The sequence below is a fragment of the Pelodiscus sinensis genome, chromosome 8 (assembly GCF_049634645.1).
Source record: "Pelodiscus sinensis isolate JC-2024 chromosome 8, ASM4963464v1, whole genome shotgun sequence".
NCBI lineage: Eukaryota > Metazoa > Chordata > Testudines > Trionychidae > Pelodiscus > Pelodiscus sinensis.
Genome location: NC_134718.1, coordinates 45512095 through 45530204, shown reverse-complemented (window position 1 = coordinate 45530204; position 18110 = coordinate 45512095). Strand labels below are relative to the sequence as shown.

At 42.4% G+C, this 18110-nt stretch overlaps 1 protein-coding gene across 11 annotated transcripts in view; it reads right to left on the bottom strand.

Annotated features, from left to right (window-relative positions):
* The window catches only part of CFAP46 (cilia and flagella associated protein 46), a 213819-nt gene that overhangs the window by 56145 nt on the left and 139564 nt on the right, over nt 1-18110 (bottom strand). For all 11 annotated transcript variants that reach the window (XR_012905646.1, XM_075935219.1, XM_075935218.1 and 8 more), the window contains 7 exons: nt 16605-16787; nt 15677-15812; nt 10544-10732; nt 9478-9666; nt 8114-8248; nt 1742-1921; nt 50-220 (listed from right to left, as the gene is read on the bottom strand). Coding sequence is in view for 10 of the 11 variants with exons in the window: in XM_075935219.1 (XP_075791334.1) it covers nt 50-220; nt 1742-1921; nt 8114-8248; nt 9478-9666; nt 10544-10732; nt 15677-15812; nt 16605-16787 (1183 nt within the window). In the remaining variant the exon portion in view is untranslated. The remainder of the gene's footprint in view (nt 1-49; nt 221-1741; nt 1922-8113; nt 8249-9477; nt 9667-10543; nt 10733-15676; nt 15813-16604; nt 16788-18110) is intronic.

Sequence of the window (18110 nt, the reverse complement as noted above, 5' to 3'; positions counted from 1 at the left end):
TGCTTCAGAACAACTGTGTTCTACTCCATAGTACTCTTGAAAAAGTTACCTTTGAGGTAGCAGTTAGCCTCTGCTCCACATTTTTGAGAAGATTACTGGTTATGTCTCCCTTTTGTTTTAAATGATGCTGAAGATGCAACAGTGCTGCCAGCTGAGAGCTGCTAGTATCAGAAGTGGCTGCTAGCAGAATATCCTTCATCATCATAGACGATGAACAGCTCTGTAATATTTTAATATTACAGTAGTTTGTTTTCCCAAAAGTTACACACAGATAGTTATTGAAAAAGCTTGGTATATGAAAGTGAAATGACATGGCAAATACATTAACATTATTTACAATTACAATACATTGTAAAAGCTTTGGTGATAAATTATGAGGACTGGAAGATTCTTAGCTATTTATTTCCTTTCTGAAATTGATCTCTCCATCAGTTCTGATTGTTAGAATGTTCCTCTCTGCATTAAGTTGGGGATAGTTCTAATGAGTTTAAGGGAGCCTGAGCCTCCAGAACAATCTCAATTCACTTGGATTGTGTCAGAAGAGTACTTCCAAAGGGGTGCATAAATTTATTTCAGAAATTCAGTATCTAGTAACTATAAAAAGAAAGTAACTAGAAGAAGACAATTATAAGCCACCTTTCAGAAGCCCAAAAATTAGTTACTGGAAAATGGTCAAAAATGCATAGGGTATCACATATTGATGTAGATATCAATCTAACAAACCAAATGTACAGGCAAAAATTTCCAATCTGCTTTAACACGATGAATGCAGGAACTCAGGGCATCACTTGCACAATTCCAGAAATCCAGACATTTTTACGTTAGAACAGGGGTGTGCAATAATTTTTGCAGGGGTCCACTTCACAATTTTGGGAAGTGATAGCAGGCTGCCCCCAAAGGGATGGGGTCTTGAGTGGAAGGGGCAGGGCCTTGGGCAGAAGGGGGCTGTTCCCTCTAGGTCCGGCCCGCCCCTGGTGAGGGGAGGAGACTTCATATGCTCCTCCCCCCCCAGGCCCTAATTGACCTGGAGGCTGGGGAGCATGCAAAGTCTTTGCCTCCCTCTCCTGCCTTGCCAGGGGTGTGCAACACCTAGAGAGAACTGCCAGCTGGTGCACTCCCCCCGCCTCCAGGACATCAGGGCCTGGGAGCGGGGGAGACCTCAAAGTCTCTTGCCCCCGGCCCTACCCTGCCAGGGGTTCAGAGTGCCTAGAGGGAACTGCCAGCCATTTTGAAAAACTGGTGGTTACTTCTGGTGCTGCGTGCCCCTGGTTGGGGGAGGAGACTTTAGGCACTCTCCAAGCCCCCCAGGTCTCGATTGGTCTGGGGTGGGGGAATGTTAAGGTGGCTCTTGGCTGGATCAAACGGCTTGGTGGGACAGATCTGGCCTGTGGTCTCTATCTTGCCCTCCTCTGCTTTAGAGGGTAGAATTGCTCTTTTAATTGCAGCACCGCTTTCTTTCATTTTGTTTTATCATGGTATTTTATACACTGTAAAATGATAAAATAATGGCATCTTCTAGTGAAAACTTGAAGTCCATACCAGGAAAATGATCAAGGTTTTACAATAGTCATATGTCAATAATACAGTGATCACTAAAAGCAGCAAATGTATATTTAATTATTATTATTAATACCACTACCTAGCTCTTACATAGTGGGTTAGTGTCACTTGTCAAATTTACTTATGCTACTCAAAGCTCTTTTTTAATATTGTACTGGGACATAAGAAGCAGTGGTGTTACCTGATGAAGGGCCAAAAACTGGCTACTTGAAACCTGATCAAATCGTCCAATGCATTCAATAATTTCAAGGCTAGCAGCAGCCAGGCAATCGATTATGTTGTTACTGAATGCAACATTCATGCACTGAAGCAAAACTTCATTGGATTGAGAGAAGTATCTTTGGGCCAAAATCTGTTTTCTCTAAATAATAAAAATAAAAATATACTACATTAAAATATTTGTTAAATTACATAAATACATTATTGATGCATTTTTGATCAATACAATCTTGGCAGAAATGCTTGGTTTTATTTATTTTAGGGATGTAAAGTCCTGTTTACCTGGTTAACCAGTTAAACTTCAAGTGTGTGTGTGTCTCTCTTTGTGTGTGTACATATCTATCTATCTAGCTGGACATACACACACAGACTGAACCTCTCTAGTCCAGCATCCTCGGTACCTGACTGATAACAAACCAGAAAATTTGCTGAACCACCAGAGGTCTATATTTTCTAGTAACATTACCAATACTTCCATTGCTTACTAGGTTCTTACAAGACATTTAGGGATAAATTAGTGCTAAATAATAATGCAGAACACTGAGCGTCAGGGCTGTTGGCTGTAAACAAACTTTATGGGAACAAAGGAAAGTTGGTTGAACTCACGATAAGGAGACATCTGGCTAACTAAAATCATGCTGAATCACGGATGTTGCCAGATCAGACAGTGCTGGACTAGAGAGGTACAACCTGTATAGCTGGTTCTCGCTTATCATTTATGAATGAGAATAACTTCCTACTCTGACTGGCCTGTGTAATTTTTAAGTTATTTGCCAGCAACAACACCAGCTCAGCTTCTTGATCCAGTCACCTTAGGGGTATGTCTAGACTACATGGCTCTGTAACAAAAGGAAGTTACTAACCCTGTGCAGTAATAACTGTTCTTAGAGGTTTGTGTCCTCGTGGGTACTCCACTATTGGTGATGGGTGGTCCCCGGAGCCACAGTTTGGAGCTTTTCTTAGCAGCTGACAGTTGGGCTGTGCACACGCAGGAGGTGCTTTGTGCCACTGACAGTATGTTGCCTTGTGCAGCAGCCCGACCTCCCTTCAGTTCCTTATCTAAGCCTGAGTTAATAAAAAAAATTCCGAGGGGAGAAAGGGAGGGTTGTGGAGCACCCATGGGGACACATACCTGGAAGAACAGTCGTTACTGCACAGGATGAGTAACTTCCTTTTCTTCTTTGGGTGATGTCCCAGTAGTGCTCCACTGTTGGTGACTACAGAGCAGTATCCCATGAGGATGGTGAGACTGGGAGTTACTGCTTAGTGGCAGAAGATAGTACCACTGTAGACACTACTGTATCAGCCATTATTTGAGGCATGATAGTGTAATGCCGGGCAAAGGAACGGTTGGATGACCATGTGGCCACTCGGTATGTGTCCTTCAGGGAAACACTGTTCAAGAAGGCAGTTGATGTAGCAGTGGCACGAGTGGAATGTGCTCTAGATGGTGCTGGTAGATGTTTATTCCGAAGAGAGTAACAATGGAGTATACAGGCTACTATCAACTTGGAAAAGCGCTGCGTTGAAATCGGAGTGCCCTTGGAGTGGTTTGCCAGGGACAAGAAAAGACGTGGAGATTTATGGAACTGTTGTGTTCTGTTGATGTAGAAAGCTACAGCCCACCGAATGTCTAAGTCAGGGGTGGCCAACCCGCGGCTCGCGAGCTGCATGTGGCTCTTCACCGCAGAAAGTGCGGCTTGCGGTGCATACCCCGCGGCTCGTGAAGCTGCCCTTGCACCCCTACAAAGGGCTCCCAGCCCCTGGTGCTCAGATGGTAGCCTGATGTGGCCAAAAAGCTAAACCAGAGTTTTCTTTTTTTTTTTTTGCTTGACCAAACACGGTGGTTGGGGCTTTTTTTTTTTTGCTCAACTCTTTGTGTTATGTCCACCACTATTTTGGCCCTTTGCCTGTAATGGGTTGGCCACCCTAGTCTAAGTTGTAAAGGATAGCATCTCTGTGGGATGCATGAGGCTTTGGGTAGAATTTAGGAAGGACTATGGGCTCATTGATATGGAAGGAGGTGCTGACCTTGGGCACAAATGATGGGTGTGGCCTTAGAGTAACTTTGTCCTTAGCAAATATAGTATATGGTGGGCCTGCCATAAGGGCCCCTATTTCACTAACCCTCATTGCAGAGGTGATGGCCACTAAGAACAGCACCTTCCTAGTCAGGAGTGGAAGTGGACAGGTGGCCATAGGTTCAAAGGGGGGCCTTATGAGGCAGTCTAGGACTAGACTGAGCTCCTAGGAAGGTGCTTGGGTTCTGTGAGGGGGATAGAGTTTGTGGAGGCCTTTGAGAAATCTCCTCGTGATTGGGTGGGTAAACACGGATGCCCTGTAAATATGGTCATGAAATGCTGTGATTGTTTCTAAGTGTACCTTGATAGATGAAATGGAAAGGCCTTTGTTTTTCAGACAGTGTAGATAATCTAGGATCAGATGGAGAGGGGCCACACAGGGATCGACTTGTATCTATTGGCATCAGGATGTGAACCGTTTCCATTTCTACAGGTAAGTCTTTTGTGTGGATGGCCTCCTACTATAAAGGAGAACAGTTCTTGCTTGTTCTGAACATGGGAATTTGTCACTCTGAAACCATAGAGAAGCCAGGTGTGAACGTGTAGTATTTTGCCCCCATTTTGAGACAGAAGGTCACGTTGAGATGGCAGTGGGAGAGGTGACTCAACTTGCATGCGCTGAAGGTATGGGAACCAAGTCTGTCTAGAGCATGACAGGGGCTGTTAAGATGACTTGAGCCATGTCAGATCGAATTTTGCACAGGATCTTGGGGATCAGTGGAACTGGGGAAAACGTGTAGTGCAGAGGTTTGTTCCAGATGATTAGGAACACATCACCCATGGATTTCTCGCCCAATCCTGCCCGAGAACAAAATCGGTGACACATTTGGAATTATCCCTGGTTGCAAAAAGAACTATTACAGGGTAGCCACACCAACCGAAGATAGATTGTGTAACCTTGGGTGTAGTTCCCACTTGTGGTCTATGGTAAAACTGCAACTCAAAGTATCTGCCATGACATTGTTGACTCCTGTTAGGTAAGATGCTTTGAGGACAATGCCACGCTGGATACACTAGTTCCATAGGCGAATGGCCTCCGCACAAAGGGATCGAGAGCATGTGCCACCCTGCCTGTTTATGTAGAACATGGTCATTGTGTTGTCTGTTAGGATCTGTATAGTGCGGTTTGTAATGGTGGGAGCCAAGTGTCTGCATGCGTTCCTGACCGCTCGAAGTTTGAGAAGGTTGATGTGTAACATAGCTTTGTGAAGTGACCACCTTCCCTTCACTGTGTGTTGTTGCATGTGTGCTCCCATCCTATTAGTGAGGCATCTGTGGTAATTTGTACCGATGGCTCAGGCTGCAGGAAGGGAACTCCTGCGAAGAGGTTGTGGTATGAAGTCCACCACTTGAGAGAGTCTAGTACCCATGCCAGGATGGTGACTCTCTTCCCGAGAGAATGTTGGGAAGGCCTGTTGATGGAAGTGAGCCAGTGCTGCATAGTGATGGACAACATACATAGTAGCTGCCATGTGGCCCAGCAACTGGAGTCAGGTATCCACAGTAGATGACGGATTCATGGCTAGTGTAGTCACTAAATCACAGAGTACATTGAATAGTTGGTTTGGTAAGTATGCCCGTGCTGATATAGAACTGAGGTGAGCTCCAATGAATTTGATGTCTTGAGTTGGTTCACATGTTGACTTCTGTTCGTTTATGATGAGTACGAGGTAGTCAAACAGGTGTCTGGTTTTGGAGACCATCTCGTATGTCTCTGCTTGTGATCGACTCCTGATGAGGCAATCATTGAGATATGGAAAGATGATGACCCCCTGTTGCCGAAAATAGGCTGCCGCAACCACGAGTACCTTCAAGAGAATGTGGGGGGCCGAAGAAAGTCCAAAGGGGAGAACTGTATACTAACAACGGTCATCCCCAATCATGAACTGGAGGTAATGTCTATGTGAGGGACGTACCGTGACGTGGAAGTATGTGTCTTGTAGGTCAAGGGCTGCGAACCAGTCCCCTTTGTCCAGTGCTGGAATTATTGAAGCTACTGTGCCCATCTTGAAAAGCTGTTTGTGCAGGAATTTGTTTAGTTTGAGAAGATCCAAAATCGTCCTCCAAACCCATGTAGCCTTTTGGGTGAGAAGTAGGTCGAATAGAACCCTCTTCCTTTGTAGGGTTTGGGTACCCTCTCTACTGCGCCTATCCGGAGTAGGCAGTCGATTTCTTGCCTGAGAAGAGTCTTGTGAGAGGGGTCCCTGAAGAGGAATGGGGGAAGGAGAGTTGTGAGGGGAACCGAGCAAAGTATGGAGACTGTAGGGGCTGAGTGGCTTCTGCCTGCCTTGATAAGAAGTGTGCCACCTATGAGGGGGCAATGGTTGGCGACTGACCCCCTGCAATGGAGAGCACTGCCTTGGAGAGGACCAAGGCCGTCCTATTCAGGGCTTATCCGAAGATCTGGGGCCTGCAGCGTTGGGAGCATCAACATATCTTGAGCCATCTACAAGGCCTCTGGTGTAGATGGCACCTGGAGTTGGTGAGAATCTACAGCCCTGTTTGGGGTACCAGCAGAGTAGGCCGGGCAACTCCACTTGGCTTGAGCTGAGGCCCAGGAGCTTGGTTGGGGTGGAAAGTTATCTGGGGTAAGGTCTTTATTTTCCTCAGACTTGTCTTTCCCGTTACAGGACAACGGAGATCCTCCTTTCCCCATTTTCTTAGGCTTCTTCGTTGGAGCCACTGAAGGGTACCAATGCTGACTTATGTATAGTATCAGGGAAGTGCTATGCACTGAGGTTAGGGTGTTTGGCATTGAGTTGGAGCACTGCTCTGTCATTCGTGTGAGGGCAAACTCCGTAAGGAGCACTTTTAAGCAAATTTCTTGCTCTTATTTTGTCCTGGGGCTTAAGGACCTGCAAGACTTGCACTTTTCACTGATGTGATCTTCACCCAAGTACAGTAAATAACTAATGTGTGGATCACTAATGGGCAAGGTCTCTTACAATGATCACATGGCTTGAAGCCTGCCCTGTCTCAAGGCAAAGTTTCAAATGGAACTTAACAAGTCTCTATACTAACTGGGATAATTACAACTAAAGGAAAATTATGCCCAAAAGAATGTATGAAGAGTCCAACTGTAGTAGTATTGTTACTGATGGCAAGAAAAAACAGAGGGTAGGGAGAGCCAGTTTTGACTCTTATACAATGCCATGAGGCACCACTCCAGAGGGTGCCAGCACCAGTCCCCTAAGAAAGTGACAAGGAGTCCTGTGGCACCTTATAGACTAATAGATTTATTGGAGCATAAGCTTTCGTGGGCAAAAACCCACTTCGTCAGATGCATGTAGTGGAAATTCCAGGGGCAGGTATAAATATACAGGAATAAGAAAAGAGTACCAATCAAGAGTAAGGCTGGAGATAATGAGGTCAATTCAGTCAGGGAGGATGAGGCCCACTTCTAGCAGCTAATGTGGAGGTGTGAACTCCAAGAGAGGAGAAACTGCTTTTGTATTTGGCTAGCCATTCACAGTCTTTGTTTAATCCTAAATTGATGGTGTCAAATTTGCAGATGAACTGTAGCTTATCAGTTTCTCTTTTGAGCAGACCCAGAGTACTTATGAGGGAAACACTTCAGGCTCCAGTGCATGTGGCAAGCACATACATCTAAGTTGAATGGACATGAGCAATCACTCAAAGAAGAACTTCAGAATGTTTAAGAACAAGAATGTACCAAAAATGTGCCAAAGTAAAGAATATGGGATTGTACATACATAAACAAGCTAACCATTTTTTAGTCTCATTTCTCCCTTGTCCTCAAAAGGCTTTCTTCTCCTAGAATTCAAAGTTTTTACAAGATCAGGCACATTTATATTTAACTTTTTTATTTATTGTACGTTGTGTAAATTCCAGACTGTTCCAACTCATTTTTTAATACAAATTAAACCAAATGACAGCTATTTAGAGAAGAAGAGGCTAAGTAACCTGCAGCAACCAAGGAGAAGGGGAAAGCAGGTAAGAGGAAAATGTGAAGAGAGAGAAGGGGAGATGAGAAAGAAAAGGCCAATAGGTGTTGTAATTTGTATTGAAACATTATTCCTTTGGCAGCTTGTCAACCTTACTTTCTATATGCATCTATATATTTGTTATTTAAGTTAAAGCTTCAGTATTAAAATACTAATTGTCTGTAAGAGTGAATTATGTTACATTTGCTAAAAATACCTTACCCTTGAGGCTAATCAGCTCCTGGCATAGCAATCACTTCATAAAAAGGAAGCTCTCAAGTTATTTATCTAAATATCAACATAAAATACCTTTAATTCATTTGCTTTCTTCCTATGCTCATCATGTTGTTTTTTATTAATTGGAGAACTTCTACTTGTCATTTCACATTCATTGTATTCTGCTTTGGTTGTGGGAGGCTTCATGGTTTTCAATATAATTTCCTCCTACACAACAATAACAGAGAGGATTCATTAATATATCTATCCCACTAAAATGTAAGTGGATTAATTATTGTTCTGAATGTTAGGAAGAGTAAAATTCAGCTGGACAAAAGTCAGCTAATTTCAACTTTAAAAATGGAGAGAGGTTATATCTCACCACAATAATGCCTTTATAATAATAAATGAACTAGCACATTTTTTTCTGTTCTCAAGCATTCAAAAATCCTGAGTTAGGATCCCAGGTATCACAAGACTGTCTTAAATGTCACAAGATAAAAAATATATATATTTGCCTTTTAGGTTTTGAGAACTAGGGTATACATTTTCAAGTTTCTTTCTACAACTATGAGAGCTAAAACCTTACTTTTATATTTTTAAATGAAAACTGAGATTCTTGCATATTCCCTTGACTCCAGGAGCTGGGGCTTTAAGGAAGGTACCAAATATCATAAAAGATATGATAAAAATTACAAGGTAGGAATTACTGTGCTACATAGTAATGTAGTGGGCAACTAATGGTGAAAGAGTTTAAGAAAGCCTTCTCCTTCAGTCCCTGACACCAATATTTTGACAATCTGGTAAATGTTCTGCCCAATTCAGTTCTCATTAACATTTTTATTCAGGATTAGATGAGGCTCAACTCTTTTCTACCAGTGGTCGAAACACTAAAAAGATGTAAACTTGAATTTATAAAATAACATTAATTGCATTTTATATATGTTCATTCAGAATCACATTCTGCCTGGCCCATACAGACATGCATAGAAGTCTCCTTCTCAGTGCACACTGTATTTAAAAGGTAAACAAAAGTTTATACTCCTGAAGAATTTGCATATCCTCTTTTGACTGTTCCCTGTAGTCGAGATGAGCCCCTAGTGTGTGGTAGAGAGGGTTCACAAGGTCAGTTAGTGCATGGCATGCTACCGTGTTACAGATTTACGTCTCAGCCTGTCCTGCACTAACCACTTGTTTAGACAACCCATCAGGAACATACCACAAAGGAAGTGAGGAAGCCGGTCTAAGCAGAGGTGGCCAGTGACATGGGGCTATGGAACACAGGAAAGGTGTGCATCTGGGAGCTCTAGGGAAGGCAAAGCACCTTTTACTATAGGCTTTGAGCAATTTGCACTATCTATCCTTCCATTAAAAACATTAACGTAAAGACCAACATTGTAGTAAACATTTACTATCAATATATATTTAATCATATTAATTTAGAACCAAATTCATACCGTAACATTTTCATTCCAGTAAATATCTGAATTTAAGGGGTCTACTTTAACTGCAAGTAAACGCAGAGCTTTTCCAGTGAGATACAGGAACTTGGATTTGACATCAGGACATCCTACATAAAGACTCTGTAGACTTGCTAACTGAGCCAACGCAATGTGACCCACAGTACGTGCTATGTTTATCCATTCCTGGTAAAATAAAAAATATGTTAAATCAGGTCACATTTTCATACATAAAATAAATGTTCTCTAAGAGGTTATGAGCAAATCAATAATTCATAGATTTATATTGGCCTTTAGTTTGAAATATTTGGTTTTGGGGTTGCATGTGAAGCCTAATAACTAATTCTTCAACCTAATTTAACTTCCTTTTCTCTGAAAAAATAGATAGTTGGAGCTCTATTCTACCCTTTTTTGATCCTTGAAACAATAACAGAAAATGAAATAAATCTGTGTTATTGCGAATGTTGAAATACTACACATGAACCTTTTTAATCTTGCAACCTTGTGAAATAGGCTATGCTGGATTATGGAATTTTCCAGACCATGGATGTTCACCATAATGAAAGGCACTAGGGAGTAGGGATCTGGGAGGGAAGGAGGTTATAGGAACGCACATGGGGTGAGGGTGGGCCTCCAGGCCAGCGCTTTACTGCACTGCTGTTCCCCCAACTAGGGAGAGATGGAAAATGGCAGCACTTAAGGAAGAACTACAAATCTGCAATCATCGTATGGATGGTGAAAAGAGTGTATTTTAATGGGGAAAATGTTGTTCAGTGATGATACAGCTCAATTTCACTCAACATTTGCTCCTCACAATCATCCTGAAGCATTTGCCTTGGAGAGACAAAACCCTTTTGGCACAAAGAATGGCCAAGGTCAGAACAACCTAGTGAAAGTCCATACTTCAATGATGTGTGCCCCAGTATTCAAATTAACAGTATTTCTCCTGTCTAGTAGTTATTAATCACAAGAAAATGATTCCTCTAGGCTAACACAAGGATTTTTAAAAAATTTTAAATACAACATTTATAGCCGAAACATAGGAAGGATCATATGTAATTACCTGTTCCACAGAAGCACTATCAGGTGTTAACCTGACAAAGTCTTCAACAATTTGATTAAGTGATCCTTTTCTCAGTTCTTTCTTTTTTTTTTCAGCATTCACAAGATCAAGAATCTCCAAATTAATTTCCACTAAACTTAGCTTCATATTAGCAAGACGTCTCATTAATGGAATACTAGTATTTCGAATCTGAAATATAAGAAAATTGAGAGGAAGTCTATCTTTACATCACTTTGATCAATCAGTCCATCAGCACTCACAGAGAGAGCATCCGTCCTAATACAGCAGTTGCAAAGCCTGGACAATCAGGGCATTCAGGACAATCAGGTCATTCAGGGCTGCATCACTGAACAAGTAGGGGGAATGAGTCCTTCAGACACATGCTAGCCAGGCTGTCAGTGGCTCTGGATATCTAATCAGTGTAGCGCATTGTAGTCCAGAACCCCTGAACAATCTGCAAACTTCAGCCTCCCAACCACTGCAATTATAAGTGCATGTCACTATACCCAATCTACCTTTAAATTTGCAATATTAATATTTTTATTAATTTACTGGATTAAAGTTAGAATTTTAGAACTTTATAAACAACAATGTGATTGCTACTCAGATATTTTATGAAAACAATAAAGCAAGTAATGAGTGTATAACAGACAAGTAAAGCAGACAGGTGGCAAGTGGACAGGTGACAGACAATATACATACTTTATTTTAATACACAAAAATATACAGGCTATCCTGGAATTCAACACTCATGCCAAAATCATTTGCCTCACAGTAGAAGTAGGCCTTCAGGCAAGATCAGAGAACAGTGGAATTTCAGATCTGCTCATAAAAGTTTTCCCACATGTAAGAAGTCACAAGGGAAAAACCGTGATGAAACCTGAAGGAGAACTGGACAATCACTGTATCTAGGGAACTGACTGAGACACATGCATATTTTTTCAACTCAGATTTTTGTTTTATTCATGTGTCCCGCTCTATTCTGTATAAATATTTACACGATACTTATCAATTACAGAAGCTGAGCACATTCTACAAGTGCATTAAGAAATAGGACTACATATTTGTCACGTGTTTTGGAGTGAAGTATTAACACATACACACTGTGAGCACGTCTAAACTACATCCCTCTTTCGAAAGAGGGAGGTAAATTAGATATATCGAAATTGCAAATGAAGCCGGGATTTGAATTTTCCGTGCTTCATTTGCATAATCGTGTCACGGCTTTTTTGAAAAACACTATTTTGAAAGTGAAACCTCAGTCTAGATGTGGTTCTTTAAAAAAGAAAAGCCTTTTTCAACAGATCCTATACTCCTCAAAAAATGAAGTTTAAGATCTTTAGAAAAATGATCTTTAGAAAAAGGCTTTTCTTTTCGAAAGAACCATTTCTAGATTGCAGTTTTCAAAAGAGGGATGTAGTCTAGACATAGCCTATCTCACTCACTCTCAGTTGCTTTGTATTCATTAGAGAAGATAAGGTCAATGGACCTTGCACTTGGAGTAGAAAGTGCTGAGGTTTGTAATGCTTTCTAGTTCATATCCGTGTCTTACTAAGGGGTTTATCCCACTGCGCATTCATAGTATTAGGATGTGACTCACTTTTGATTAGTTAGATAACTGTACAATGGTTATGGGCTATCGGAGAAGGTAGAGCTGGGGGAGGCAAGCCTCTGGCCTAACCCCTAGACATGACCCTTTTGCTGAGGCCCTGTCTGCATGGGAACCAAGCCCTCCCCATTCCACCACCATGGGGAGGTTGGGCAACACGCTGCGCGTGCCCCACCACCACTCCAGAGACTACATGCCCCAGTCTCTCCGGCCTCAGGAAGGGCAGCATGCATCCTGAGCCTCCTCAGCCCCAAAGCACAGGGAGTGGGGAGGTTGTGCAACCCCAGCCGCCCAAATCCCGGAGTACAGGGAGGGGAAGCGGTGAGGATCTCCAGCTTCCCTGGCCTTGGAGCATGGAGAGGGCAGGTGGCATGAATGCCTACAGTAGGTGCCTACAGAATGCCTACAGTAGGTGCCTAGGATACCAGATGCCCATGACAATGGTCTTTCCTTATCCTGTATATTTCTGATTCAGCTAGACATCATCTCTATATCGTGACAGACTACAGAAGGATATATTTCTCACCTCATAACTTATTGTATGCTAGGGATATATTTCCTAATACCCAACACAATGAGGTATTCCCTATCTTGCTATTTCACAGCTAGATGATCTAGACAATTCAAGCAGAGTAAGCTTCCACAGCAGGGAAGCACATTTCTTCTTGGCACTGTCTTTAGCCAGGCAAGTGCTTTAACCAAGTAACTGCTAGCTGTGGTGTCTGTTATAGTTCATCATTTAGGCAGACTACAGGTTGAACCTCTCTAGTCTGGAACTGTCTGGTCTGGCAACATCTGTGATCCAGCATGATTTTAGTTAGCAGGATGCCCACTTACCATGGGTATGGCTAAGTTTGCCATGGTCCCATAAAGTCTGTGTACAGTCATCAGTCCTGGCTTCTTGGTATTCTGTGCTGTTATTTAGCTCTATTTAAATGTCTGATAAGAACCCAGTAAAAAGTGGATGTGTTGGTAATGCTGCTAGATATTACTGACCACCTGTGGTTTGGCAAATTCTCTAGTTTGGCACTGATCAAGTCCCAAGGATGCTGGACTAGAGAGGTTCAACCTGTAGTAAGCAGCAGAAATGTGTCTATGGGCTAAAAACAACTTGGACAAGTGAAAATAACCATTCTTCAAAAATATGGCATCTGTTCCATTTTTAGAAGTGCCAGCAAAAAAGTGCACAACTGATTTTAGGAATATGCCAGACTTCTGAGCTAAATATTTACTCTGAGCGAAAGATCAATTCTGCTCTCAGTTATACATGTGCAATGCTATACTCTGTATAAACAAACTATGTGGCACAAAGAAGTGTCAATGTGCCTCACAGCTAGAGTGCCATGCAATAACTTGCTGTGAACTCTTCATTAGAGTTGCGCAGAAGTAAACTTAGTATTTTGTGTCTCATTTCACAATGAAAAGGAAGTGACAAACTGAAGATTTGGTATTTAATAGGAAAACTTGGTTTCGTGTATTCTTCTGGTAAAAGGCTTTTAAATATCAATCAAAATCAGGCATACTATTTGGATAGGGTAAATATTATAATCCTTTTGAACTACCTGAATTCATTTTTACCTAACAAATTAGAAAGGGTGTGTGTATGTGGGGAGGAGATTATCTATAGTGGAGGAAGCTGAAGGAAGTTTGGTTTGGGCTTTTTGCCCCTGCCTGGAGTCTACTGTAACTTTTGGCAGCTATACGTAGTTCCCAGAGATCTGCTAGCTAGGATCCCTGGCTTGCACTGGGGCCTGCAGGGAGGGAGGTGCAGGAGCTACCTATGACTGCTTTATGGCCATTACATTGTGTTTCTAACTGGTAGTTATGACCACCCCTACTCACATTGTGAGTACTCAGGTGGCACAAAGGAAGCAGAGTGGGCTGAAGAATCTGGCCCATGATATTTAGAGTATTTGAAATAAATGGAAAATTCAGTTTCATATATAAAATGTTTTCTGCCTTATATAAAGTATAAAATAAAGTATTTTAATTTTGTGACAAATTTATCCTGTGCTTCTTCAAAATTTTCAATGCAACTTTTTTATTTTCATTATCTAACATCATTTACTGAACTCTGGTGAACTGATTTACAGTCTGATCAAAAAATGTCTGTACAAATTCCTTATAGTTTTCTTTGTCCAAGTTATGATTTTTCATTGTAATGTCACATTTTTTCTTTTGAAAGGTGTGACTGAAACCATGGTTAATCTTTTAGAATTCCTATTAGTTGACATTCCTAATTTGCCTTTGCTTCTTCACATTTACTATATTTTATTATGCAGGGTTTCAAATTTCTGATTGATTTATAATCAAGGTTTGTGAGAATTATGTCAAATTTAGATAGTTCTGTTTCTCATTTATTTCTTTAGTATCTGAAAAAATACTGGAATTAAATGCGGAAAAAATAAGTAGGAAATTAGCTTTCTTCTAAAGAAATAATATATTTGCAATGCTAATATTTAATTTCTTAATTTTTACAAAGAATTCTTATTGATGTAAAATATTTACAACAGGATTCCCAGGAAACAGGACTGGCAGTGGTCCTTAGTGAACAGGGAAGTGGAATGGGAGTTGGGAGAGCTAGATTCAATTCTCAGCTTTGCCTGGAATCATATCTGTTGTATGATCTTGGACAAGTCATCTCATCTCTCTGTCTCCTTTTCCCTTTCTTTCTCTTTTATGTCTTGGTTATTTAGAATCTAAACTCCTTTGGGTAGAGATTGTCTCTGACATTGACCCTAACCGCCACAATGGAGCACCATCTCAGTTGGGGAATATAGGAACTGCTTTAATACAATTAATAATACAAGTTGCACCTCTCAAATCTGGGATTCTCTCGTCTATCTGTAGCCTGGTATAACAACGGATGTTCCTGGATGAGAGAGCTCTGGGACAGGAGGGCCAGTAGCTGGGAGCCCAGTGCAACCCTGCCAGTCTACTAGCAGCTGGGCTGCAACCGGCTGGGAGGAGAGTGACTGGGGCTGTCTGCTGCTCAGCAGTGTGGCCCGGACCACAGCAGCCCAAAAGGGGAAGTCTGGCTGGGCTGTGTCAGCCTGGGAGGCTGCGGGGTTACAGCAGCCTGGGCAGCAGCAGCAACAGAATGATTGGGGCTGCCTGCCATCCAGCATTGGGGCCGGGGCTGTGGCCGCGGCATCCCAGGAGGGGAAGCCAGACACGGCAGCCCAGCAGAATCAGTGCCGCTCGGGCCACATGTTTCATGGAAGTGGGGCTGGGGCTACGGCAACCTGATGGGACAACCTGCCATTTGGCAGTGGGCCTGGAGCTGCCTGGCTGGCCAGCAACAGAGCTGAGTCTGGGGCTGGCCTGCAGACAGCCCAGCCATGCTGAAGGAGCTGACAGTGGGGAGGGTCAGCAGGCTGAAGGGCTGGTATCAGGGGACCGCTCCTTGTCCAGCAAATTCCCTCATCCAGGACTGGTCAAGTCCTGAGGGTGCTGGACAAGAGAGGTCCAACCTGTAATCCTAATTGAACAGATTTTGCATACAATAAAAGTATCCCATTTACCTCGTGACCTGGAAGCAAGCTCCAGATATTGTTAAACACTTCTTCTCCTTCATATACCGCTCTCTGAGCTAACTTGAATGCATCTAGATAGTTACTATGCTTTTCTTCTTCATCTTCCATATGTGTTGCAATTGTTCTATAAAAAGCAACATGGAGTTATACAACAGTATTAGTAGAAAAGATTATTTTTTGTAAAATGCTATACATATTCAAAATGCTCAATGAACAACTAACTTTCATTGTTTGTGTATGTGAGACTCAGATACAAAATGTAAATATTTAAACATTTATTTTTTAAAGGCTTGTTTCTTGGACCTGTCCAGCAACATAAAGGGGACATAAAGCTGCCCTAAATGGACAGCTGGAGAGCCTTCTGCCAGAAGGTATACCCCAGTGGCATAAGGCTGACATAGCTGGCTTTATGCTACCCGTTTTTCCACTCTCTGAATATGGGGTGTCCTGGTGAAAGCTAGAAGTTGGAGCACACTGTGCTCTGGAATCTCTGGCCATAACAAAAGTCACTTGGGAACTGTTCACGAGACATAAAATAATAGAATCCCGTGGCTACTTTAACTTATGATAAGGGCTGGATCTGCAATCAAATTGACCCTAGAACAGAAAGGGAGATAGAAGGCGGCTTAGAATCCTTGTTTCTTTATTCTGACCTCAAAGGTAATGCAGATAATCATAAATCATGTGAGAATAGCTATTACATGCATAGGAACAATAATTCCTGATTTTACAGATAACTTGTTGATATATTCCATCAAGGATGATTATGTGAATCCAAAATCGATATGAACATAAGTAGTATTATGAACTCTCGTGTAAATTTCTCCAGACAACTGAACTCTAATTCTAAATCAGACACCTGATTAATTTTTTAACTATGGTATAATAAACATTTCCAGCAAATTTGTAAGTTTACCTGTGAATATTTGCACGTTCGAGCAGGATTTCAGCACTGTGATCTTTATAGCCATAGAGAAGGAAGTTCTCCTCAATTTGAATTAATTCGTCATATGATTCCTGTAGCATACTTGATAACTGAGAGGACACAGTACTAACCTTCATGAAATCTTGGACATATTTTATTTGAATAAGCGTTTTCCTATGGAGAATAATAGAGTGCACACTATAGCATGCGGTAAAAACTCTGAGAAACTGCCCAAGTACTAATTTTTGTCCAAAAACTGCTGTATTTTTTTTTCTTTCTATTTCCTTTTCCATTGTAATGTTTGTGATGGATCTGGAGGATGAACCTTTCTATAAACTTACTATACTCTAACAATTAGATATGGTTTTAAATAGAATACACAAAGCCTTGTTTTTCAGAAATAATATTTCAACACCATCTGAGTAATGCCATGGTGCCAGTTATTAGATGCATATTTATTTCAGACCTTTACCCAAGTTTAAGTATCCATTTAAAAGGGAGCTAAACTGAGAAGTCCATAATCAGCTAAACTAAAAACTAATGTACTGATACTGTAATCATAAGAAAAATGAGACAACTACACACAAATAGTAAAATGAAAACACACAGCCCTTAGTCTGATGTATGTATGTATAGTTCTAGTTAGGAACTATATAAAAATAATGCATTGTTGAGAAGAGGTGGGAATGCAAATTTTGTTAGAACCATGTTAGTGTTATAAACAAAGCAGTAATATGCCCAATCATATGCAGCCATAATTAACACATGTGAACAGGGGGAAAAAAAGTTTATCTGGGTTAGTAGAACAGCAGATCTCTCTGTGTAAGCCAAGTTTTTCAGTGTAAGCAGTGAGGCTATATTACCGTATTTTCGGGCGTATAAGGCGACTGGGCGTATAAGACGACCCCCTAATTTTCTAGTTAAAAGATACGGCGAGTATAAGACGAAAACCTATAAGACTACCCCCCCTTAAGAGGCCAACCGGCAGTGCCCCAGCGCCCCTCCGCCTCCCCGGCTTTGCTCCCGGTGTCCCTGGTCTGCTGGAGACGGTCCCCAGCAGACCAGGGGCACCGGGAGCAAAGCCGAAGCGGCGGCGGGGTGCCGCGCTTCTGAGGCTTTGCTCTGGCAAAGCCTCAGAGGCGCGGGACCCCGCCACGGCTGCGGCTTTGCTCCCAGTGTCCCTGGTCTGCTGGAGATGGTCCCCAGCAGACCAGAGGCACCGGGAGCAAAGCCGCAGCAGCGGTGGGGTCCCGCACCTCTGAGCCTTTGCCAGAGCAAAGCCTCAGAAGCGCGGCACCCCGCCGCTGCTTCGGCTTTGCTCCCGGTGCCTCTGGTCTGCTGGGGACCGTCTCCAGCAGACCAGGGACACCGGGAGCAAAGCCTCTGAGGACGCCGGCAGCGGGTCAGCCGCGGCGCGTCTGGGCTGCCCCGCTGCCGGCTTCCCCCGCGGCTTCACAAAGCCGCGGGAGGGGCTCGGGCAGTGGGACAGCCCAGGCG